Source organism: Sturnus vulgaris, chromosome 20, assembly GCF_052056855.1.
Source record: "Sturnus vulgaris isolate bStuVul1 chromosome 20, bStuVul1.hap1, whole genome shotgun sequence".
In the NCBI taxonomy this organism is placed as follows: domain Eukaryota; kingdom Metazoa; phylum Chordata; class Aves; order Passeriformes; family Sturnidae; genus Sturnus; species Sturnus vulgaris.
The window spans coordinates 8,796,144-8,820,682 of record NC_142262.1 but is presented as its reverse complement, the minus strand read 5'-3'; the positions used below and the strand labels follow the sequence as shown (position 1 = coordinate 8,820,682).

Genomic DNA, 24,539 nt, shown 5'->3' with positions numbered 1-24,539 from the left:
GGAAGTGAACACCTGCAGTTTGCAGCATTTACTTCACAGAGAAACTGGATTGGTTTTAGTTTCTCTGCCTGAATTTTTCCTTCCTTTCAAATTTGTAGAGCTGTGACTATATACACACATAGCCACTGTTCAAGTCTTGGGATAGTGGGATTTAATTACAGCCATAAAATAACAATGTAATTACAATATGATTTGGCCTCCCCATTGCATTGATCTCACTAAAGATCAATTTTGGAGCTATTTCATTTTGTAGGGGGTAAGAAATGAGCTGGATTCCTGGCAGCTGCTTGAAGAACTGACTCATCTTCTTCAAAACTGAGTTTACCACAAAACCAATTTGTCTGAATTAGTTACATAAAGAGTTGTTATGAGAGGCTTTGACAGCAGTTGAAGTGAAACCTGGGGTTTTTTGTTTGACTATAACACAGGAATGACAGACTTGTCCATGGGGACACTTGATGCTCAGGATGATTTCAGTATCACTGAGTGTTGCCATTCTCACCTCTGAAAAATAAATCTTGAAGAGCCCAGTGCAGCAGGTCAGGTTTATTTCTTGGTGTGTGTACAAGCACAGGCTCTGTTCAGCCAGGGAAGTACAAACCACTGACAGCAGACAGGTCAGTGTGACAGAGCACGACAAGAACCTGCCAGACAGCAACATTAAAAACTGAAAACAAGGAATTTTGGTTGTCTTCCTGTGGCACATCTGTGATTTCAGACAGGCTCTGCCTCTCCTGTGCAGCAGTGCAGTCCTCAGCTCTGCTGAGATCCAGCACGTGGGGCTGCCACAGCTCAGCCTCCTCCCATCCTGGCAGCACAGGACCCACGAGCTCCAGGACAGCCCAGCAGCCAGGGCCTGCTCCTCCTCATGCTGAACTCTGCCAGACAGAAAGGAAAAGGACAGGTCAGATGGAGCAGGCATCACTGCCCTGGCACTGTCCCAGCCATGTAATTAACTGACCTGAGCAGAAAAGAAAATACAAAGCTGTAATATTTAGTCCTTTTAACACCAAGATTTGAACTACCCTGCAAGTTTCCTTTGTACAAAATTTAAAGGAGTACAAAGTGTTGATTTCAGCTCAAGCCAACTTCATTCACCTTTTTATCCTGCCATGCTTGCTCTCCTCTCTGGCATCTCCCACTTGTGCCAAGCTGAATGCTGGGCACTGCTGGGAGCAGCACTGGGGACATGGGGACAGCTGGGACAGCCCCTCCCCTTCAGTGGCACCCTGAGCTGCAGGCTCAGCTCTGTGCTCAGATTTACACTCACTGTTTGTTCAGGGGAGCAGGAGGTGAAGTTCCAAACTGAGCACCAAACATCCAGATCCCACCTGTACCAGCTCCATCAGAGATACCTGCATGTGCACTTGGATATTTCTCTTTATTTTGTTTATCCTAGAAACAGTTTTCTCCTAAAGGATCAGTCTTATCTCAACCTTCAATAACTAAGGATTAAAATAAGGAGTTTTTTGAGATCAGAGAGTTCACTTTGTAAGAGCTCTTATTTTAAGCATAATCTTTCTATTACTTGATTAGAAAACCTTTAAAAGCAACACTCAGGTCTGTTTTTATTCTAAAACCAAGTCCTTGCCTGGGCAGGAGGTTCAGACTCTTGTTTTCCAGAATTAAGAAATGTTAGCCGAGGTTTCTTAAAATTGTACTAAAAGCAGATGGTGAAAATTGAAAAATGAGTGAAGAAACTGCTATGAAGGCAGCAGGAGGTCTTTGAAGGGTATTCACAGTGTCTTAAGTATGAGTCTTTAAAGAAAGATAAATATTTATATATACACAGCAACACATATTCTTTAAAATACTAAAAACCTCTTCTAGAACCCCTACCAAAGCAGAAAGTTCTGTACTTCTGAAATACTGAGCTGGGTGGGCATGTCCAAACTATCTAAAAAATATACATTATATATACATATAAATATATCTACTTTATGGTTTTGTCTGCTATTCATCCACAGGGGCAGTGCTGCAGTCCTGTGGTTTGCACACCACCTCCTGTCATCATCCTGCTGTTGAAATGGAGAAGTTCCTGTCTTTTCCCTTTCCCCAGGAAGGGCAGAGGAGCAGGGGCTGCACATCTGTGGCTGGAATGTGGCGCTGCCAGCCTGGAATGCTCTCTGGAATGAGGCTGCAAGAGCCCCAGGCAGCAGCTCCAGCCATCCCACATGTTCTGCAGCTGGCTGGGAACATCCTCAGGGACACCTCCATGAACCAAGCACCCGTGGGGCACATTCCCACCTCACCTTGGCCACCAGCTGGGGTCTGGGCACTTTCATGAGGTCACAGAGGCAGTTGCGTCTCTCCCTCACCACGGGCAGCTCTGCTTCCCTGCGAGAGCAGAAGTTGTTTCCAGTGAATTCAGACACATCCATACACGTCCCTAAGTGATCCATGGCCCCCTGCATCACAGTGGGTGTGTCCTTTCATGCACATTTCAAATTGTAGGAGTTTCTGTTGTGTCACATCTGAAGACTAATGGACCATTTTTGTACCACCCTAAGTCAGATAAACCACAACTACACACCAGAGCTGCCACAGTGGATAATAAAATGTCCAAGACTATTCTTTTATAGAGTTTTATATTTAAAACCCCCATTTATTTGATTAGAAGTTCGTTTAATTTAGTCTCCAAAATTACTGGATTTGGAGAAGATTCTCCCATCCCCTCCATAGAGAAAAAGCAAGTAAAGGGTGAGTTAGAAATAACTTCAATCTTTTTTTTCCACACCTTGGACAATTTGCCTTATTTACTACTGGAAACCTTCCTATGGCTAAACAAAATTTATTATTTATAGAGCAATTTGCTTGAACTCTACATGACACAATTGTATGATAAAGTCTCTGGAGTCCCAACAAGGAAAATATGTGTATTGCAGTAATTACCATATTCCTTCAAATTCTCATTTGGCTTCCTGCTGCTAATACTTAGGGTAATCCAGAATTTAAACTGATTATTTTAGCACTGGGAGAGCTTGAGGAAAACAAGCAGCTCACTGTGACACTCAGCAACAACTTGAAATCTCTTTTTCTGTGAACAGCTCAAATCTACCAAGATAAAACAATGAAGTTTTGAGTAAACGAGCTCTTTGTCTTTCATGCTGAGCAATGGCCACAGTGCAGCAGGGTACTCAGGGCTTGCTCCAAGCCACAATAAGCCAGGCACACCCTAAAAATGACAGGGTGAAAACAGAATATTCATTTTTCTGGAGCGTTTTTCTGGGGAAGTGTTTTGCTTTGATTTAAGAACCCAGTAGTTTATGAGCAGAGCTGAACTGCTTTTCCTGTACCACTGTGGTGCTGGAACCTGGAACCATCCCTTGGTGACAGCACTCAGCTCATCCTGCTGCAGTGTCAGCTAACAAATTCCTCAAGCAATTCCTGAGCAAGCTGCTCTTAAATGCAGGTTCCTAATGGAGCTCTGAGTCACACCCAACCCAATCCTAAACTTCCTCGTGCAGTTCAACAAGGAATTGTAACCACAGAACTCCTTCAAACCTGAGACTCTTATTCTAATTTTGCACCGGAAAATTCAGGAAAAGAGCAGCAGCCACCCCTCCTAATGATAAACTCAGCTTTCTTTTCAAAAATACAAAGTTCTTTAAGGTCAAGCACAGAAATAAACTGGAAACGCCATAAAAGTCAAGCAGTGTAACATGCAGTCTGCAACTCTGTACCTTAAGGTGTATTTGTTCTTTGAGCTTGTCTGGGATGAATTTAGTTCCATGAAATGTCAATGAAGACAAAAAAACATTTAATGTAATGACTAAATAAATTATATATTTTTCTATATTTGCCTGTTCTCTGTGACTGCTGTTTGCGGCAGCAGCCCCATGGCCCTGGTCTGTGACAAGGAAAAATGTTTACAAGGCAGCAAAACTAATAAACTAATTATTAACTTAAAATTCTGTGTTTTCTCACATCTCCCAGGCATGCAGCCTTTTATCAACCTGCCCAGGTGATGACAATGCCCAATGCTAGAAATTGCAAAAAGGGGAAAATCCAGTGCCAAAATGCTGGTTCCCTGCTCCTGTCACTGCAGAGGTGCTCATGGAATGTTTCCTTTGCTCTAAAAGTCACTGGATCGTCTCATGCAGAACAGGACCCTCTCCCCCTGCCCCTGGAAGAAGGTAACAGTACAGGTAAGAGTAGGTTAAAAAATGAATTGCATTCTGTGGTTGTTTAATTCATGCCATCCTATGCCTGGGAAACATCTAAAATGCTCCAATTCCAAATCTTTGCTTGAATACAACGCTTGTAGCATGTTGAGTAATTACATTTCATGGGAGATTTGAGCTGTTCTGCTAATTCTGTTGTTTTCCAGCTTGCAGAGATCCTTCCTTTCCCCAAATCCTGCCAGTGCTCATAAATGCCAAGAAACTGTCTGTACAGTTGAAGTTTGACTGTTTGCACAGCCCAGTCTCTGGTTCATGGAAAACTTCCAAGATTTCCTCCCTTTTTATGTTGTTAGAAAAATATGGGTATTTTACTTTATCTAATGGTGATTTTATACATCCCCCTCCTGCCAGTGGGCCAGTATCCTGGAGAGTTCTTTAGAGCAGAGGAATTCCTTGCAGCAGTGCTTTCCTGGCTGGAAGCAATAAAGAGCTGAACCTAGGCTATCACTTCTTACACTTCCTCCCCCCAGCTCTCCAAGCACTGAACGTTGTTAACTCCAGGGCCCAGGGGCTGTTCTGGCCCTGCACTCACCAGTTGGTGTCACTGAGGATGGCCATGGCCTGCTCCACGATGGCCGGGTCCCCCACGTCGCTGTAGGTGAGCAGCATCTCGTACACCTGGCTGGCCGTGGTCTTCCGGACCTGTGGGAGGGGCAGAGTCAGCAGAGCCACAGAACCACAGCCAGAATCACAGCCAGAGCCACAGCCAGAACCACAGAACCACAGCCAGAACCACAGCCAGAGCCACAGAACCACAGCCAGAACCACAGAACCACAGCCAGAGCCACAGCCAGAGCCACAGCCAGAGCCACAGCACCACAGCCAGAGCCACAGCCAGAGCCACAGCACCACAGCCAGAACCACAGCCAGAGCCACAGCACCACAGCCAGAGCCACAGCCAGAACCACAGCCAGAGCCACAGCACCACAGCCAGAGCCAGAGCCACAGCCAGAACCACAGCCAGAGCCACAGCACCACAGCCAGAGCCACAGGCAGAACCACAGGCAGAGGCTACTGAGCTGCAAGGGACCCCCAGGGATCACCCAGCCCAGGACCATCCCCAGCAGTCACAGCCAGTGCATCCCTGGCAGGCTCAGCCTGTGCCCATTCCCTGGGGAGCCTGGGCAGTGCCAGCACCCTCTGGGTGAAGAACTTTTCCTGTTATCCAACCCAAACCTCCCCTGGCACAGCTCCAGGCCATTTCCCCAGTCCTGTCTGTGGTCACCACAGAGCAGAGATTAGTGTCTGCTCCTCCTCTTTACTGCACCAAGGTCTCCCCTCAGGCCCCTCCAGCTGAACACCCCAAGTGCCCTCAGCTGATCCTCCCACAGCTTCCCCTCAAGGCCCTTCAGCATCCTCATGGCTCCTTTGGGTGCTCTGATCCCCAGGGAAGAGCCCAGGGCTACTCCTGGTGCTGCTCCCTCACACTGGCTGCTGCCATGGTGAGGGGACACTGAGTCCACTCCTCTGACAGGGATTTCCTCATGTCTGCACCTCAGGGAATTTCATGTCAGCGCCTCAGGGAATTCCTGCTCCTACACTCAGTGCAGTATTTCCCTTTTGGAAGGCCACACCTCTGTCCCTCACAGGGAAGGAATTCAAATATGTGAGACTGGCCCAACTGGAAAGGGCTCAGCTTTGCCAAAGGAATTACAGGGTTATTTCTGGACCCAAATCAAACTGACCCATCTGTAAAAATGAAACACATTTGTGATGTAAAAAACCACAGAACTGAAATGATCTCTCTCCATTTCTTACGTTGTGTCCCTCCTGCAAAGGATTCCTCATGAAGGAAGTACACACAACATGGAAATGGAATAGAAACCTGAAGTACCAAACTTTGCAGGGTCAGGGCTCCCAGGTTTCTGCAATGAAAAAAAACCTAACCCCAAGCCTTCCTAAATCAATGCAGATTTTAAAGGACTAAAATAATATCACACATATGATCTCTTGTACATACTCAGATTTTTGTGTCCTGTTAGTTATAGGAGAAAGGTAAAACGTTTTCTAAACCTTCCTGTACTGCACCAGCCTTTTGTCACACCTGACAAAAAATGTTTATTTTTCTTGAATCAGCCCTACTCCAGTCTTGCTACTCTCAGAAATGTCACAGAACTGAGAATAATCTTAACTAGTTGCAGCTTTCAGCACTGAATGGTGAACAGGTCTTCCCAGAAACAAATGGCTGAGGCACCTGCATTGCTCCCAGTTTAACCAGTAAGGCCAGGAGGTGGAAGGGCACAGCCAGGCACATGGCTGGCAGCCAGTAGCCTGGCTCAGGGAGCAGATCCTTGAGAAATAAAGCCTGTTCTATACATTAATACCTTCTAAAGAGAATGCTGCTTTAATACACTTTGAATTATTTTTCATTTGTAAAGTATTGCAAAGAATAGAGTTGATAATGTGCAGCCTTCAGTACTTACTATAGGAAATGGATGGCAAAGGAGGAGAAACAACTGGAACAAAACTTTCTCTTTCATGTCTCCTTGAAATTGAATCAGGCCACAAAATCTAGAAAATATCAGAAAAAAACAGATCTTGTGTTATAACTGTCCAAGCACATTTTGAGGACTAGGATGAAGGTGGACATCAGGAAAAAGGCAGGGAGGGGAAGCTGTGCTCTCTTTCAAAGAAAAAGTGAATGATTCCCTTTAAGCATCTTTAGGACTATAACAATTTTTAAACTTATTCAACTTTCTCAGATCATATGTTTCACATCAACCATCCAGAACTATGAAACTCTCACAATCTTCACTCACATGTATCTGTGTGTATTTTCTATTTCAATTCCACATGAACCAGACCTAACTGCTACATGTGGCAGGTAAATATTCTTCACTTGCTAGAGAAAAGATCGATTCCATTGACTCACACTCCTATGCTGGAGCGAAGCTTCCGGATGTCTTTGGACCTTCTGATCTCTTCTTTACAGAGGGTGAACAACTTCACTGGGAAGGGATGGCTGAAAATGGGAAAGGAAAAAACATGAGCAGTAGGTCTCAGCAGAATTTCAAAGACATTTCATGAGGGTCAGGATGCCAAACTAACATTCCAAGGCAAGGCAAGACACACTGCAGGGTGGTTTGTGCTTCCCCCCTAGCTCAGGAGAGTTTGGCCTTTTGTTTTTTAACAAGAGAGGGAAGAAATTATTGTTAATTATTTACACTGCTATTATCTGTGTGCTGAGCAGTGAACTCCTTTTAGGCAAACAGGTTCAGTCCATGCAGGGTAAGTGGCTTGCCATGGCTTGTGTTTAAACAGTGAGGAATGATCAGAAATACTATGTCAGGAATTACATTATCCTATAGCCAAATAACAGTTACTCAGTCTGTGTATCATCATGGTCATTCCCTAAGGTCTCCAACCAAACTTTACATAAAAGGAGATGAATGTTGTTCTTAACTACTCCACCATTTCACAGCCCAAATTCCTTCAGCGATTCCAGACAACGTAATTAAACACAGGGCTCCCAGTTCTATTACGTGTACAGCCCATGAAGCCATCTTTAAATATATTTAGCAAATTCTTTTCTTTTTCCACACAGTCTGGGAAACGTGATTCTCACAGCTCTTTCCCAGACACTCGTACAAACACAAGTACTGTTAGTTATTCCAAGGATCTATTAAAGAGAAGGAAAGAGGGACTAATGCTTTTATTTCAGTTCAAATTATTTAATCTTTTACTTGCCACACTCAAGGCTGAAGTGCCATAGATGCAAAAGAAACTATTTCATATTTGTCTAGTGAGCACAATAACTTCTAGGCTGTGTATTTTGGAAACCTCACTGCATTGTGTATGAAAAGCAGAAAGCAAAAATAGTAACATTCATTTTCTGCTACCACAATTCAAAGCTGTAGCTAAAAACTACTGAAGAAAGCTGGGTACTGTCATCTGTTGAAGGGCAGAACATTTAAAATAAGATGTTTATAGGAGTGCCAAGATGTTTTGTTAAGGTAATGTGCCTTGTTCTGTAGAGTTTTCCAGACAAGAGTTAGTGGTTTTTAATGACTTTTTAAAAATTTGTAACAAAATCCTGGCACGTACTGGCAAATAGTGACCCGTTTAAAAAATCTGAGCAACCAACCACGGTAAACTGAAGTAAAGAATTCTACACATGGTGAGAACAGACATCTGCATGAATGAGTCTGTGTGTGTCTACAGGCAGGGATTTGTCGGGGTGGGTGAGGGAAGAGCTCTCTGAATGCTCAGGTATGTTTTGTCTTACCTTGGTGGAATTTCTCCTCCTCCCACCCCAATTACCAAGACCTTGTGTAGAGAGCTAATTACAATCCCTGCAGTGCATGCCTGGCTCTCAGCACAGGCCAGGCCATACAGTGAATTAGGTGAGATTTAAACTGGTTGAACAACAGGGACATCACTGAGAAGGGGAGCAACAAAGAGACCAATTGGAACGAGAGCATCTGGAATAAATCTAAAACATGGAACCTCATGAGCAGCATTTTGTGTTTAAAACAGATGCACTTTCCTTTCTGTTGGTTGCCAATTCTACATTTGCAATAACCAAAGCTAACCTATGTGTGATCTCAAATGACTCAAATAGCTTGGCCTCTGTAAAGGAAATTGAGAAAATTCCTTCTCCTGTGTGGGCACTGTGCCAGCAGGAACAGCATCAGCACTGGGGAAAAGGGACGAGTCTGAAGTTCTCTTTGCATTCTGTGAACTGGGCAATGCCAGAGGTGCTGGTGTCCCTGCCCAGCTGAGCTGGGTCTCAGCAGTGCCAAGGTGGAGCTGCCACCAGTCCCTGCCAGCTCTCTGCTGCACTGCTGTTTATGCAAGAGCAGTGAAATTGCTTAAAAAAAATCCACAGGAGCATGGATACATGGAAATTATCAGCTGGAGATCAATGGGGACACAGACTTTCCTAAAGCACTGCAAGATCACCAGAAAAAAACAAAGAGAATACATGGGTGCTTCTGTTGAATGTGTAAACTACACACATCAGAGGGAGAAATGTCACTTAGTGCCCCAGAGAGCACTAGATCCTGAACTGTCACTCCCAGGCTGTTCTGTTTAGCTGGCACTGAGGACTGGACCCATCTGACCACACTTGTCAGGAGCCAGCAGCCCCCAGGGCTCTGGGCAGCCCCAGCAGTGCTGGGGATCCCTCACCTGCTGGAGCAGCCACAGGAGCTGTGACCAGGGACACTGCAATGCCAGCTTTGCCAGTGGCCTGGGCTCACCCTCCTTTGTCCTGCCTGTCCTTAAGGGTCCCACCAGCAGCAGGGAGCTGCCAGGTACCTCAGTGCTGGAGGAGCAGCCACTGGTGAGCTCACAGCAGCCCAGTCTGTGCTGCTGCATTTCTGAGAGCCCTGCTCTGAGCTGTGCCTGCTGCCTCCAGCAGTCCTCAGGCACAAACACCCCTGCACTGCCACAGGAGCAGCTCCACAAACTCTGCTCTGGGATGGAATCAGGAGGCTTTGGGCTGTGTGACACACAGCTGAGGGCTCTGCTGCCCTGTGTGGGGGGAGCAGCAGGTCAGTGATGCTGCAGCACCACCAACATTCCAGCCTAGCACCCACCTGCCCTGCTGCCAGGAGAAAACCACTTCCCTCCCTTCCTTTCCTGGTTTGGCACAACTTGGGACACTGAGGAAACCCCTCAAGCTGAGTGGGAGAAGGGCACTTTAAACCCAGAGCAGTTCTGCAGTGCCATTCATCATGCAGTGATACAAACCCACTCCTGTCAGCACGAGGGAGGGGGAACCTCTCATGCTGGACAAGCAGGTTTATGTCACCTTAGGACAGGTAGGAAATAACAGCCTGGAATATGCCTAACAGCTGTTCTTTTCCCTAAGCTAAGCATAACAGAGGAGCCAGTTCTGAAAGCCTTTTAATGATCCTGGTGACACTAAAGCTGATTCATTTCCAACCCCACAGGACAGGTATTTACCCCACACTCCCCATCCCTGCTGGCCAGCTCCACACAGGGTAAATCCACCTTCCCTGAGCATCCAAACCACGACAGTGCAGCAGGAACAGCCAGGGCTCACTTGTCCTTTTGCACAGAGATCACACACCAACCACACAGAGCTTCCTGAACACTGAGATTCAGCTGCAGAACCACACCAGAAATGTTGAGCTTTATATTCTGTACGAGCTTTATATAAACTGTACAAGCTGTAGGATGTGAAAAGGCAGGAAAATGCCTGGTGGGTTCCACCTGTGCAGGGCAGGAGTGACACCCTGTGGCAAATGGTTTTAACTGGAGCAGCCACAAGGGTCAAACTGATCCTCTCCTAATCCTGGTTAAATTAAGCACTGTTGGATATTACCCATTCTGGACTGAGGATGTTTTATTAGAAAACAAATGTGTGGGAGAGCACAGTTTCCATTTCAAACTCCAGAATGCATTTGGAAGCACTTTTTGACAATGCAACAATTGCCTATTTGGTGACTGGTTTAGGTACAATCCTGATGCCAGATATCCTACAGGCCAATTCCCTTGCTAAAGCTCCATTCAGCCCGACATGGTAAAAAAATAATGAGGAAAGGAAATGAAACAGGAGTTGAACATCCCAAGGAAAAATACAAGTATGTATCTCATGTATCTCAGCTTGTATTTCAGGCACACTCTGCATAAAGTCACCTGACACTGCAGGCACATGTGGCCTTCCCATGTCACCAAGCAGTGCCTCCATCTTCTCACCCACCCTCTGATGTTCTTACACATTTTCATGGAGGTTGCTCTGGAAAGGGAGTAAATGGTTCCATTCCAGAGCCCAGATCCAAGGCCAGCCTTTTCTGTTCAAAAAGGAGCAGGTGCCATCCAATAGCAGGGGCAGGCAGGCCTTGGAGCCAGGATCAGTGGATCCATCCCTAACTACACCCAAAGGAATTACCAGAGTAACAAAACACAAACATTGCATGAAATGGAATTTTGGGCTCACCCATCACGTGCTGATCCCCACACAGAGCATGGCAGAGCCCTGGGTATTCACCTTGCACCCTGTGAAGTGCCCACAGTAACTCCCCCCTGGTCAGTCCTGCACCAGGAGGAATCCACATTCCCAAACCTGACACATGCAGGAACAAAACTCTCCATCTTTTAACTGCCTGCCACCTCCCCACTGCTCTGTCCTTCCTGGGCTCTGGATGGTAAAAAGTTCTGCACTCCAGGCCAGCATCTCACTCCCTTGACATGAGCATGATCCACTTGGCTGCTTCATTATTGATTTTCCTTTTTTTGCTTTCATCATCAAATACATCTGGAACAGCTTCAAAATCTTTTCCCCCATAATAGCCCTGGATTTTATTTCAGGTCTTTTACACAAAGCATCACAATGGCACCACAGGGTTGAGTCTGAGTCACTCACACAGCAAAGGCATTGCTGCTACCACTTGGTTTCTGTTCAGTGCCCTGGGAGACAAGACTTTGACTGGAATTTCCACCCATAATCTCTCACCCTCCCCAGCAGGGATGACTGGAACCTGTGTGGAAGCCCCAGATCACTGGCATGATTACCAAACTGAACAAGTAATATTCACCCCATCTGTCTTTGACTCTCTTTAAATTCCCATTCAAACAAGGACTGCTAAATGCAATTTAAGAAATATTATCTAAAACCACACTTCAGGACAAGAGTGGGCTCAATGAAAACTTTCAGAATGATTAAGGCTTTTCAATCTATCTGCTGTGAGCAATTCTTGAATCAACAAGTTCCTGATATAGTATCTGTGCTTGCAGGATCCACGTTGCACAATTCTGTGAATATTTGCAGATGTGCCAAGACGCTGCCTGGAAGAGCTTGTGGAATAGATTTTAATATTACTGAAATTAAAGTAATTCTTTTCTGAAACATCTGCAGAACCATATGATTTCACATTGGAATATGTCACTCACATTTATCCATTCTTAAGCTGAACACTTTCCACAAGACCAAGCTCAGAAAGGAAGAGCTGGGACATGCCTTTTTTATCATTCTTATTAGAATCTTAATTAACATCTTTGGAGATATTCACACTGGCCAAAGCAGTGGGACTAGGGGAGCCATAGCTTGGAGGCACAGAGGGTTCTGCAGCACCAACAGGGACACTGCCAGTGCTCAAGGCTGCCAGCACAGCAAGGAATGGGCTCCAACCAGCAGGGTTTAGGAAGCTGGAAAATGAAAGAACAGATCTGATATTGGGCCAAGAATGCCAGGTGAAGTATGCAAATTGCATTTGATTAATGTCCTGGCTGTCAAACAATGAACAAGTAACAAACTTCTACACAGACACCAGAGTCAAGGATTTTAACAAGAGCCTTCCAAGGCTGCTTGTCCCACTTGAGGGAAGTTAAAGCACTGCAGTACAGACAGACTCACACTTGGAGCCCTGTGTCCCCCCAGAGCAACACCCAGCAGCAGCCAGGGCAGGACTGAAGAGCCCTGTTGTACAGTGGCAAATAAACCAAAGGGACTTCCAGCAACTTACTTCTCTTGCTCAGTGAACATATCAAAACAGCCATTTGCCAGCATCTGGTCCAGCATTGTCAGGAGAGGCACAGACACCCTGAGGAAAGAAAATGATTCAACAAGGTAAATACACTTCTTGGCATATAGATATATACTGTTTTAAATGAGAAGCAAAGAAAGGAACTTCCTACACATAGGTTAATTACAACTCTGGTTTACACAGAGGAGCTTTGCTCAGTACCTTGTGTGTGTTGGCTGAACAGGGACATTTTCTCCCAGCCAAAAGGAAAAAACCTAATTACCAACACACTTGCTTTACATTTGCAGGGTCCCAAAAGCACAGTTGACAGTATTAGGAAATATTAATCTGTTTTCTAGACTATAAACACTGTATTCCACTGACTGTATCAGAAGTTACAGCACCAAATGAACCAACACATGTCAGTTGGAATAACCATGGCCACGTTTTCAACACCTGAGACAAGAAACAAAATAAAAATACAATAGTGACAGAACCAGGGAGAATGGCTTCAAACTGAAAAAGAGTAGGTTTAGATGGGATATTGGGAAAAAATCCTTCCCTGTGAGGGTGGGGAGGCCCTGGCACAGGTGCTCAGAGAAGCTGTGGCTGCTCCATCCCTGGAAGTGCCCAAGGCCAGCTTGGATGGGGCTTGGAGTAACCTGGGATAGTGGAAGGTGTCCCTGCCCACGTCAGGGGACTGGAATGGGATGAGCTTTGAGTCCCCTGCAATCCAAACCATTCTACGAGTTAAAAACTTCAATACACAAAATATTTTGCCATCACTTCTTGGTTATGTATTTTATCACAGGTCCTGCTGTACCAAACAGCTCTATTAAAGCAAATGCAGGTGCCTTGGGCATCCACTGGGTGTGCCACAGCTGACCAAAAGCTGTGAAAGGGAAAAGGCAATGAAGCCATTACCGGTCATTGCGCAGGTTGTCCTCAAAGACCTTCAGCAGTGTCTCACAGAAACTCTCCAAAGCACTGGGGTCACTCTGGATTTTCTTCATGTAGTCAAACAGGCTCTGGGCAGAGTATCTGAGCTGCAACAGAAGGAACCTCCAGTGAAGGACAGGGAAGAGCACAGCTGCTCTGGGAACATTCCTCCAGCACAAATCAGGAACAACACCCAACAGCACCATGCCCATTTCACCTGCACTAACCCATTGCCAAGGAAAGCTGGGAGCTTTTATCTTTTTAAGTTTGCCACTGCAGGACAAAAGACCACATTAAAGGCTCATTGTTTTCTTTCTCTGAAAATGAAACATCCTCAAACCACTGTGATTATGCTGCTTCACTTGAGATAATAATTCTGTTATGACAGGAGGTGAAGGAGCACACCAGGACCTCACCAAGTAGCATTTATTAAACAGCTGATGGAACTGAACCATGCAGACAAGCTCTTGGGCCACACAAACCACCAGCAAAATCAGGTTAAAAATGACACACAAGTCATAAAGAAATACTGACTGTTGGTTTCACTGCATTAAGCTCATCAGCCAGCTTAGCTGGCAAAGATGGCAGAGGAGGGGTCAGTGCTGCTGCTCCAGGCTCAGCTGGACACAGTCCATGGGCTCACACTGGCCATGGGCCATCCATCACGGGCTGCAGCATCACTCAACAGCTCCTCACATTTAGATGGGATACTGGGCAGGAATTGTTCCCTGGGAGGGTGGGCAGGCCCTGGCACAGGGTGCCCAGAGCAGCTGTGGCTGCCCCTGGATCCCTGGAATGTCCCAGGCCAGGCTGGATGGGGCTTGGAGCACCCTGGGACAGTGGAAGATGTCCCTGCCCATGGCAGGGAGTGGAATGGGATGAGTTTTAAGGTCCCTTCCAGCTCAAACCACTCCCTGATTCCACGATCTCCAGGAGCCTGCCAGGCCAGCTGCTCCCTCCTGGACCTGCTGTGGGATGGGAGCAGGCACAGCCTCTGTGGGAATCCCCTTCTCCCCAGAGGCCTGACCACTTTATCAAGGAGAGAAAATAAAATATTGGATGAGAATGACAAACATCACAAGTGCCTTCCCAAAAGCAAATGAGAGGAATCTCCATTTAAACATTTTATCTACCAAGTATCAGTAACATTTATGGGTGCATCAGTACCCAAGAACAAGAAACATTTTATCCTTGGCTCAAAACTCTGAGCTATTTTCCCAAAGCTTTGGCCTGCAAACAGCACAGTCTGCAACCTTAACACTTTGTTCTGTACTGAAACATCCTGGGCAGCTCAGGAGCAGAAATATTTCTTGAAAAAGGTCAAACAATTTGGAGAAATTATTCAGTTATTCTGAGTTTCAGAATGACAGCCAAATCTCAGTAACATCTGTACAAGGCAGCTACACTGAACTGAACCCAGGGTGGTTCTTTCATACTCCAAAAACACTGGTGTGTGTCCCAGTGTGCCCAGTATGAACTGGGTCCTGACACTGAAAGCTCTCCACACGATATACAACTGTAAGAGAGATTTCCTGAAAATTCAAAACCTGCCTAATTATTATATACTACCCTTTAAAACACTCTGTGCATTTAAGACTGCTATAAATAAAGAAGAAATATTTTATCTTCCAAGAGCAGACATCAACAAGCAGAAGAAATCCCATCTCAGAAAAAATATCTTAGGTGGTGTCATTTTCTCTCCTATTTCTTTTGTCTCTTAAACTACCTCAGAGATCTCACACCACTTTTTTTTGGAAGGAAGCTGAATGACTCAGTGCTTTCTCTGCAGATCCAAATGCCTTGAAAAGGCAAAAAGGGTATGAAAGTAAAAGGCAACAAGCACAGCTCCAGGTGGGCTGCTCCAGAGCTGTACCAAACCAAGGCAGAGCAGCAGGAGATCAGAAACACTGGAGAATGAGCACAGCACAAGCAATTAAACAATAGAAAAGTACAGGTGTGGGTAATCCATCATGTAACTTCTTGGGAGATTGAAAAATGGGGCATTTTCCCAATACTGGCAGAAACTCCAGCATAACAACATGACATGAACAGGTTAAATCCTAATTTTCTCCTCAGGTGAACTCCTTTTGTCCCAGCCTCAGTATCTGAGCTGTAATCTTTACTTCTCCTGAGTATTTGCAGAGAAGAATATTTCCAAATGTCTTCCTGATCGATGCAGAACACAAATCCACCCTACATCAAACGTGTGACATTCACCTTTCCCAGGGGTTCCACAAAGACTGGGAAAGGAAATTAGGAGGTTAATGGGCTGGAACTGGGACAAGTTTGGATACAAATTTAAGAGGAGGCCTGAGAATGAGTTTGTTCTTATGTAACAGCAAAACCTGGGTTTGCCAAGGCGTGACTGGCCCAACACTGAAGCCAAGAGCAGATCCTGCAGCAGGAGCTGCTCGATGCAGAGAACAGTGCCCAGAGGCACCAGGCACCTGGGGACACAATTCAAACCCTCGAGATTTCACCTCGTGCACCAGGGCACAAGAATGAGAAGTGCAGCTCCAGCAAGCAGAGAGGCACTTGCAGCTCTGGGCAGGTGCCTGCTGTGGTTTCTACACAAACCTTCATGAAAGTGCACCCCGTCAGCTTTGCAAAACAGAGCAACAGCACTTCTAAAACCAGCTTGGAGGCAACAGGTGGGACTGATATGGTCAAAAAGAATTAGCTTTGGCTTCCAGTCTGTAACAGAGCATCTGCTTCATCCAAAATCTCAGCTACCCATCAGTGATTAAGACATCTGATCCACATCCTCAGGCTGGTTTGTACTTTGCAGCAGTGATACCTTACATGAAGTAGGAATATCATCATTCATACTATTTTTTTTCTGTAAGAAAATAATGCCTGGAATTATTCTCAAGTGTATTTTGCTCAAGAACTCTCAACCAAGAAGAGAGGATTTTGGGCCTGTTACTTCCACCAAATATGCACTGATTTACATACAATTTGTCCCAGTAATCAGATGTTTTAGAATATCATCTGCTAACATCCCAATATTTTTGTTTGTGAGATCTAACACAGTAACACAGCTCTGGTACTGCCTGGCAGGAACCTTAAGAGTTCATTATATGTTGTTCCTTTTTTTTTTTTTAAAGGCTTTACTTACAATTTCTATACCATTTTATAGTGCAACTTTCACTCTTTAGGGGGGAAGGGGAATCACGGGACATTCTGTGCTTCAATAAAATTTTGAATGTAATGTAGTTCAACAATAATGAAATTATATCAAAATTATATCCTGACCCCTGCAACTGCAGGGTTTGTGCACTGGAAAAAGACCAGCATTGTACATCTGATCTGCACAGACTGAGGGGTTTTATGCAGCCATAAGAAATATGCATCACTGTGGGCCAGATGTATAATTAGAAGATTCTTTTACACAGAGAAAGTGCCCTTTGAACCATGGTGATGGAGCAGAGTGCCAAATCCCACAGGGAATGACATCTTCTGTTTTTCCAGATTACTTCCAATGCTTGAGCTACAATTCTTGCAGCAGCCCCACTGCCACCAAAACACTTCAGAGACCCCACACGGCTCATTCCAGAAAATCTCTTTTAAAAGCCAAACAAAGAACTACTCTTGCTAAATATACTGCAGAGCAATTTTAGCTGCAGCCAAACTGCCACTGACCACGGAGTTACAACAGAGCCTTTCTCCTCTTAATTCCCTGAGATGACTAAAAGACAAACTGACATTTGAACTCAGATTATCTGGCAGTATATACAAGAATCTTCTTTCTAACTTCCATGTCCATGTGTGTATGTGCACAGATATTTTTGAAGTGAGAGAGGAAAGACAGTCACAAGAACACACACATTACTGCAAGAACACATATTCCAATAATCCTTTTCCTTCCATGCAAGATTTTAAAAAGCTGCTTCTTTCATATGGATTTAATAGAATTGTTCTTAAAATTTTCTATTAATGTTTTAAATCAGACTCTGCATATTGAGCAAAGAATGCTACAGCCTTTGACAGAATAGTTTGAATACCAGCCATTGTAAAACACATCAATTCTAATTTCTATATCACATTTTAGATATTAAAAGTAATTCACCACACACATACACTCCCAAGTGTAAGTGCCCTCCCCTGCCTTTCTAGCTGACTCAAGAGAGAATTAGGTCATCTTCTTTCTAAAGCCCTGGAGAGTATTTTAGCCAGAACAAGCCTTCAGTGTTAAAGAAAACTGGAGGGTCACAGAAAAGTTAACATTTCACAATCACAGTTTGAAAACACTGCAGAAGGTTTCCCTTAACACACTGGCAGATGGTGACAAGGGAAGGGAGCTGCATGTAACTGAACTGTTCCAACTTTTCATAACTAAATGCAACCAGGACTTTAAAAAAAAAAAAGTTAAAATATCGAATTAGAATTTTCCTCTGACCCCAGCTAGCAGCCAGAATGTCTGCTTCTCCAAAACCTTCCTCCTTTTTATACTTAGACAAATAACTTTGGTTTTGGTGGAGCCTCCTATAATTAACTGTGTTTGACTGAAAGCTGAATTTCGTGTGCATGTTTGCTATTAAAGAAATCTGTTAAGAGTTACATTGTCTATCTGATAATTACTGTCACAAACCAACACACACATGTTTTCAAAGCTTTAAAATAAATGTTGCCATATAATTAGTTGCCATTTTAGAAACATTAAAACGCTCAGAATCGGTTTAAATACAAGAGACTGCACAGACACCAAATACTCTGCTCCACCAGACCCAAAGGCTCACAGACATCCCTGGACCCCAAGAGCAGAACCCACAGCACCAGGCACAGCAACATCACCCGGGCAAGCTGTGACTGACAAGGGGAAGCCATGGCAGACAAGCTCCAGGTGATTTCAGCTCCTCCTTTCTGTGACCCAGCAGGAGCTGCTCCCCCTACACAAAAACTCTGCTTCCCAGCACTTTTCACTTTCCTACCAGTTTTCTTAATTTGAGATGGAAATCTTAATTAGAAACACTCTTAACCACTGTTGGGGTGCTGACTCACAGCCTCCTCCTCCTCATGTTACAGGACCACTGGGATTTAAAGACTTAACTGACAATCCAAAATATTCTGTTACTGGTCTGATATTTCTCTGTGGTGTCATACTGAACCATGTCCTTATCCCCAAAATTGTTTTCTTATATTTTACATCTTTGGCTACAACAAATAAAAAAATGTTATAAACCAGGTATCTGGAAACAAAGAATTCTGAAACTACCAAAGCAAGTTGTAATGTAAGGACACTAAAATCGTATGAAAGTAGGAAAAAATCTGGCAGCATAGCAGACTGGTAAAGCCAGTGATAAAGAGATTGTTCATGCCAGAAGAATGAAATAAGGATTGCAAAGCTCAGAGGACTGACAGACATTTGAATGATGCTTCTTTGTAATGGAACTTCTGACATCTCACTGGTATTTTAGCAGAAAATGTATCAAAAATAATTTAAAAAAGAAACCTGTGCATACTGTTAACACCTACTGACAACAGTTAACACCTTGCATCAGGTGACAGATGAACTGGCTTTCAGCTCATTGGACAAGAGCAATCCCCCGGCACTGAGCTGAGGGCTCTGCTCCTGATCCCAGCTGGGAGAGTCAGCACAGGGCAGGGATTTGTGGGGCTGGAACTCTCAGGTGCTGCCAGGCCAGGAGAGGAGAAACAAAGCCCTCACTCCTTGTTCCCTGCACACTCAGCAAGTCAAGACAACGACACTCAGGAAATGCAAGAAGCCCAGCAGGCTGGACAGCAGCACGGGGCTCCCATCTCACCGTGGTCTCTGTGAGTCCCCCCACGGACACGGAGAGCCCCAGCAGCACGTGGTACCGGTAGGCTGAGAGCCCCAGCAGCTGCGTGATCCTGGGAAACGCCTCCGACGCCGCGTTCCAGTTCAGCACCTCCTTCTCCGACCTGAAACGGGAAGGGAAGGAATCACCTCGTGTGGGTGCTCTGAATCGCCTAAATATCAAATCAAACACTGCTCTTTGAGCATATGGGGAAAATACAAATCACAGTTTCAGCCAATGCCAGTAAAGTGAAGGAATCTTCAAATCCTTGTTCTGATCCAGGCAAGATTGAACTGCAGCTTCCTTTCCCCATGCACTTTTACCTCCATTCAGAAAACAAGTTTCTTTCTGCAGTTTCATTCTGTGTTATTCAACAGCTGACCCAAGGACAGACCGAGCCCAGGAGAGGCCAACACAGCCTGCCAGCACTGAGGATGCTGATGACAGCAGCCTCACAGACAGAGCACACGGAGTCACAGCAGGCTGAGGCTCCCCCAAACACAGAGCTGGATGCTCCTCACTCCCATCAGGTATCATAATCACCACTCAGGAATGAGCTGCTCTCACTCTTGCTTTAACTAAAAAGTCCATCTTGGAAAACTACTGCAACTAGAGCTTGGTTAAAACAATACAATTCATTAAAAACTATCATTGTGATCTATATTTGTCATTTGTGGAAAAAAATATGTTCGTGCATATTCATAGGATAAACACCTCCAAATATTCCTCCACACATATATCTGGCACAAAAATTACATCAGGTTGCTTGGTTTAGGTGGAACTGTGTGCATTTATCTTTTACTTTCATTGGTTTAGGATATATTTCAATACCTTACCTTGGAAATATCCTCTCTAGCTCTTCTCGATGAGGGATGTGTGGAATTGGAGGATGGTCAAAGTGCAAAAGAGTAAGGAACACAGATCCTGCATGAGCTCGGAATTTATCTATTTTTTCAGCTGACTGTTGAGCCAGCCAGCACATAATCTGCTTGCAGCTATGAAGAAGAAAACAATTAATCAGAAAATTTAAGCAGTAGAATGTGTATTTAGATTGTTTCAATTAAATGAATAAGAATGATCCTGCTAGGAAACTAATCTGGATTAACTCTTCAAAATGAACATACAAGTGATTTAAGACATCCATATGGTGACACAATCTTGAGGCTTTATCTTCCACAGATCAATCAATCAAAAACCAGCATGACATTAATGTTACAGAGTATTTTATCCACCTTTTACACATATTGCCCCACCTTTCATCCAAAAAGATAAAGTGCTTTATGGCTTGGCTGAACTGCTGCATTTCAGTTGGAAATAGAGCACAATTTTGAGAAAAGCACATTCTGAAGTAGAGAACTGCACATGTAGCAGAGGACAAGGTCTCTCCTACGTCTCATATATCCCAAGTAAAGCACTTCTGGTTCATTTTTAACAATATCCGATTTTGTTTATGTTCACAACTAAACTTTCAGCTACAATACTGTGTCCCACAAGGCCCTTTACCCCTTCAGAAAGGGCCACTAATGACAGTAAACCAGCTAAAATTCCTTCAGTTACACCAAGGCCCAGAATATTTAGAAAATGGATTCCAGCTGGCAGGAATGCTTTTCTCAGTTCCATGTGGACAATCTGTGTATAAACAGATGAACAGGAGGAAGCCCCTGAAAATGGGCACTAGTGAGCAGTGTACTCTTAGAGAATCCACTACTTTCCTTCTAGGTGCCCTCCAACATTTGAGAGTTTTTTAATTTAAACCCAAACCATGTATATGTTCACCTAACCATTGGCCCACTCTGTCTAAAATCCAATACCACTATCAGGAAAGTTTTGCTTCAGCTCAAGCTATGTTTTAAAAATGGTACTTACTAATTCTTTTAGTATTATGAGTACCATATCATCAAATTAAAGATCAGGAGTTCAGTGTAAATTATTTTTTCTTTATTTCTTACTAATAAGTCTGCAAAGAAATGAATCCAAACTTATGCTCACATTTGTTCACATTCCAAATTAATGATGTGACACTCTGGATAAGCAGGCAGGTTTGCTTTCAGTGAACACTATTGGGAAGCAGCACAGAGGTGGCAGTTGAGCCCAAATCCCACAGCTGTGCTGCAGTTCCAAGGTGGAATTGCCACCCAGGTTCTCTCTAGAAGGTTTTCCCTCTGAAAACCAGATGCAACATCCTCCACATCTGTGTGGGCTTGATGCACTTCTGTCAAAGTTCTGTCCCACCCAATCAAGGAGTGAGCCCAGAGTGCCCAAGCTCTGCATTCCTGCAGGGCCTGGGTGCAGCTCTAAGAGCTAAGACACAGGAACATTTCTCACATGTTGGCATTTATCAGCTCTGCCTCGTTCTGCACCAGCAGCAGTGTCACTTCCATCAGGCTGGTCATGGCAGCTTCACGCACCCTGTGGAGACACAGACACACCACAGGAGCTCACCTTAATGCTTCATCAAGTATTATTAAAAGTAGTATTGATAACACTTAATAAAACAAATAATATTGAAATAAGCAGCACTTATTTCAATAAATACATCAGTTAGGTGAAGACACCAGCAAAAATTCAGTAACAAAAGCAATGACCTCTGAGAGCAGCTCCCATGTTTTGGGAGGACAAGGAGTGTCCCCCCAGCCCCACTCTGTGAAACAAAGCTCACACTGCACTGAGGGTCCAGCAGCCACCCCTGCCTCACCAGCCTGGCTTTTATTCCAGCCAGATGTCATCAGGCTTGTTCTCTATTTTAAGAAGGTTAAAACTGATAATGATTAGTAACATTTCATGTGCAAGTACATGTATTTAAACTTAAATGTTCTGTCTGCTTCAAATTATTTTCTGAAAAGGCCAACTCACATTTTGACAGCCAAATATTGAACACTGTTAAGACTGTCATATTCTTGTAAATTTTCAAGCTTACTATTTCCAACATTAAAAACAAGTTTTGACTCAGAGTAGCTTAAATCTCTATACTAAACAATAATTAATTTCATGAAAAGTTTGACCGTAGTAACACTAAGTTGTGCTTGAAGTGAGTCTTACCTAGATAATGGTCTGCTCCCTTCAAAATGTCTAAAAAGAATTTTTTTAAAAATGTAATTTCCATTAAAAAATAATCAGTATGCTTGTTTCAAACCATGTCTTGTCAATCCATGAGTTTCTTGAAGTGGTTCCTTTCTTAAGACAAGGGCAATACCTCAGTGGATTACACGACCCTGCACAAGACCTGGCCCAGCATGTTCCCTACATTAGTAACTCAGACTAATGTCATCCTTTCTCTGCAATAATTTTTTAAAAAAGAAAAAAAAAATATTTGAAAAGGCCCAGCAGCCTTCTATGAAAAGAAATATTCCTCTTGCTGATTTCCAAAACAACTTGAAAATAGTTGCAGGTGCAATCTAAAACTGGGCGGGATATTTGTTATAATGGTAGAAAAGGTAAATTACATCATTTTTTCCAAAGCAGCTTAAAACAAGTCTGGCAGTCTTTCATCAAGGTTATGTTTTACTAGTTTTTTGTATCATATCTGACTTAGATATTTATGTCTAACACCTGTAGACAGATCAGACATGTCCCAGCAAACAATCTGTCAAAAGAAAGGTAAAGTTTGCATATGCAGAGTAAAGTTGGTGAAACTTTCCCATGGCTCTATTAAAGAAACACAAAAATTACACCAAAAACACAAGGTCTCTCCAGAGAAACAGCATTTCTCTCCATATCTTTCCATCTTCTTCACTGGTTTAGAAGAAATAGAATGAAAAAGCACTGATATTTGGGAGGCCACAAAAGCCTTCAGCAGCCAAGAGTTTGCCATGAGAAAGGATCCCCTTTCCCCCACTGATTTACATGTTTCTTGACTTAATTTTGGCTGGAATTGGCCAAAGAAGCTAAAAAAAAAAAAAAATCTGGCGCTTAAAGCACATTTGTATTTTAATGGATGTTGGGAATTTAATTTCCTCAGGATTTCTTTGGAAGTTCCACTATGTTTTGTTTTGAAATAAAGACACAGATGAAGGATAAACAATAGCTGTGGGGTACTGCAGTGGGAGCTCTCAGATGTGGAAGTTAAGTTGAATACCTAATTACACTTAGCCAGGTCCTCATCTTCAGTATCTCACCTGGCTTTGAAAACACAAAACTCAGTATCTCCTCCTTTTCTCTGCCTCCCCACCTGTATTATTGCTCTTGCATTCTGTCAGCTGCTCCCAGCCCTGTCTTGTGTTGGAGACACATTCACCTCCCTCCTGCTCCTCTGACAGCAGGGAAAGCCAAGCTCCTTCCTTGTGCAAGCTGCAATGACCTGCTCCTGATCCTCACTAGTTTGCATCCTTGTTTCCTCTTCTAAGGAAATGTCAGACACCTCCTGAGCTCTGATTTCATGCCTTGTGTTACTATTTCCCTGCTGTACAACAATTTTACCAGCTGAGAAGCTGGATACCACTACACAAAATGGGAAATCCAAGCACACAAACCTCAGCTGAGGCTGAGAGCAGTCTGGATTATTTCTGCCATGAACTTTTCCAGCACATTTGTAAACATTGCAGTGAAGTGCTAAAGGGACAAGGCTCAGCAGTTACAGAAGTGCCCAGTGATAACATGGCACAAGGCACCTTTCTTCTGCTTTGTGCTGCACAACTGACCCTTCCCTTCCCGTGCAAAGACAGAGAAGTTATTTATAATTATTGCAGCCCAAGCTGGAACTGGTGAGATCTGACACTGCCAGCGACTGGCAGAGCACAACCAGCAAGGTCTGACTGTGGTTTGACTGCTCCTGGCCCAGGATCACTGGCAAGGAACAATCCAGCACAGGGCACATGGGAAAGAAAGCACAATCACAGCTTTTCTCCCTCCATAAGACAAGAGGTGGCTACAGGCTGTGCTGCATATCCCGTCCCATAATGGTAATTACAAATGTACTTTACAGCATCTGCCTCCATTCAAGCCTAAGGAGGAATCCTGGAAAGCAGTATGGCACTGTCATTTAACTTTTTTTTCTTGTTTTAAAGCAAACCTGGGGCTACCAAATGAAATAATGACCCTGAAGTTAAGACTGAGTAGGACAGAGCTCTAAACAGGACAGAACAAATCTGAGCCTAACCAAAAAGTTGCCAGCACATGTCACCATGCTGGGCTTGGCCAGGGATGGGCACAGCCACTTTCCTCTTCACTGCTGAAACACCTTCAAGGAGGAGGGCAGTGACTGTCTG

General features: G+C 44.1%; 2 protein-coding genes across 3 annotated transcripts in view; one reads left to right on the top strand and one right to left on the bottom strand.

The window, feature by feature from the left end:
• The window catches only part of QTGAL (queuosine-tRNA galactosyltransferase), a 106,213-nt gene extending 102,302 nt beyond the window's left edge, over positions 1-3,911 (top strand). For both annotated transcript variants that reach the window (XM_088176453.1, XM_014885043.2), the window contains one exon: positions 1,968-3,911. The gene's annotated coding sequence lies outside the window, so the exon portion shown is untranslated. The remainder of the gene's footprint in view (positions 1-1,967) is intronic.
• The window catches only part of TBCD (tubulin folding cofactor D), a 115,002-nt gene continuing 90,994 nt past the window's right edge, over positions 532-24,539 (bottom strand). Inside the window, exons 31-40 of the mRNA XM_014885041.2 lie at positions 21,661-21,744; positions 20,172-20,330; positions 19,321-19,459; positions 13,541-13,662; positions 12,617-12,694; positions 7,057-7,146; positions 6,608-6,695; positions 4,717-4,826; positions 2,253-2,337; positions 532-878 (exon numbers count right to left, since the gene is read on the bottom strand). Of these exons, the coding sequence (XP_014740527.2) occupies positions 867-878; positions 2,253-2,337; positions 4,717-4,826; positions 6,608-6,695; positions 7,057-7,146; positions 12,617-12,694; positions 13,541-13,662; positions 19,321-19,459; positions 20,172-20,330; positions 21,661-21,744 (967 nt within the window). The 3' untranslated portion in view covers positions 532-866. The remainder of the gene's footprint in view (positions 879-2,252; positions 2,338-4,716; positions 4,827-6,607; positions 6,696-7,056; positions 7,147-12,616; positions 12,695-13,540; positions 13,663-19,320; positions 19,460-20,171; positions 20,331-21,660; positions 21,745-24,539) is intronic.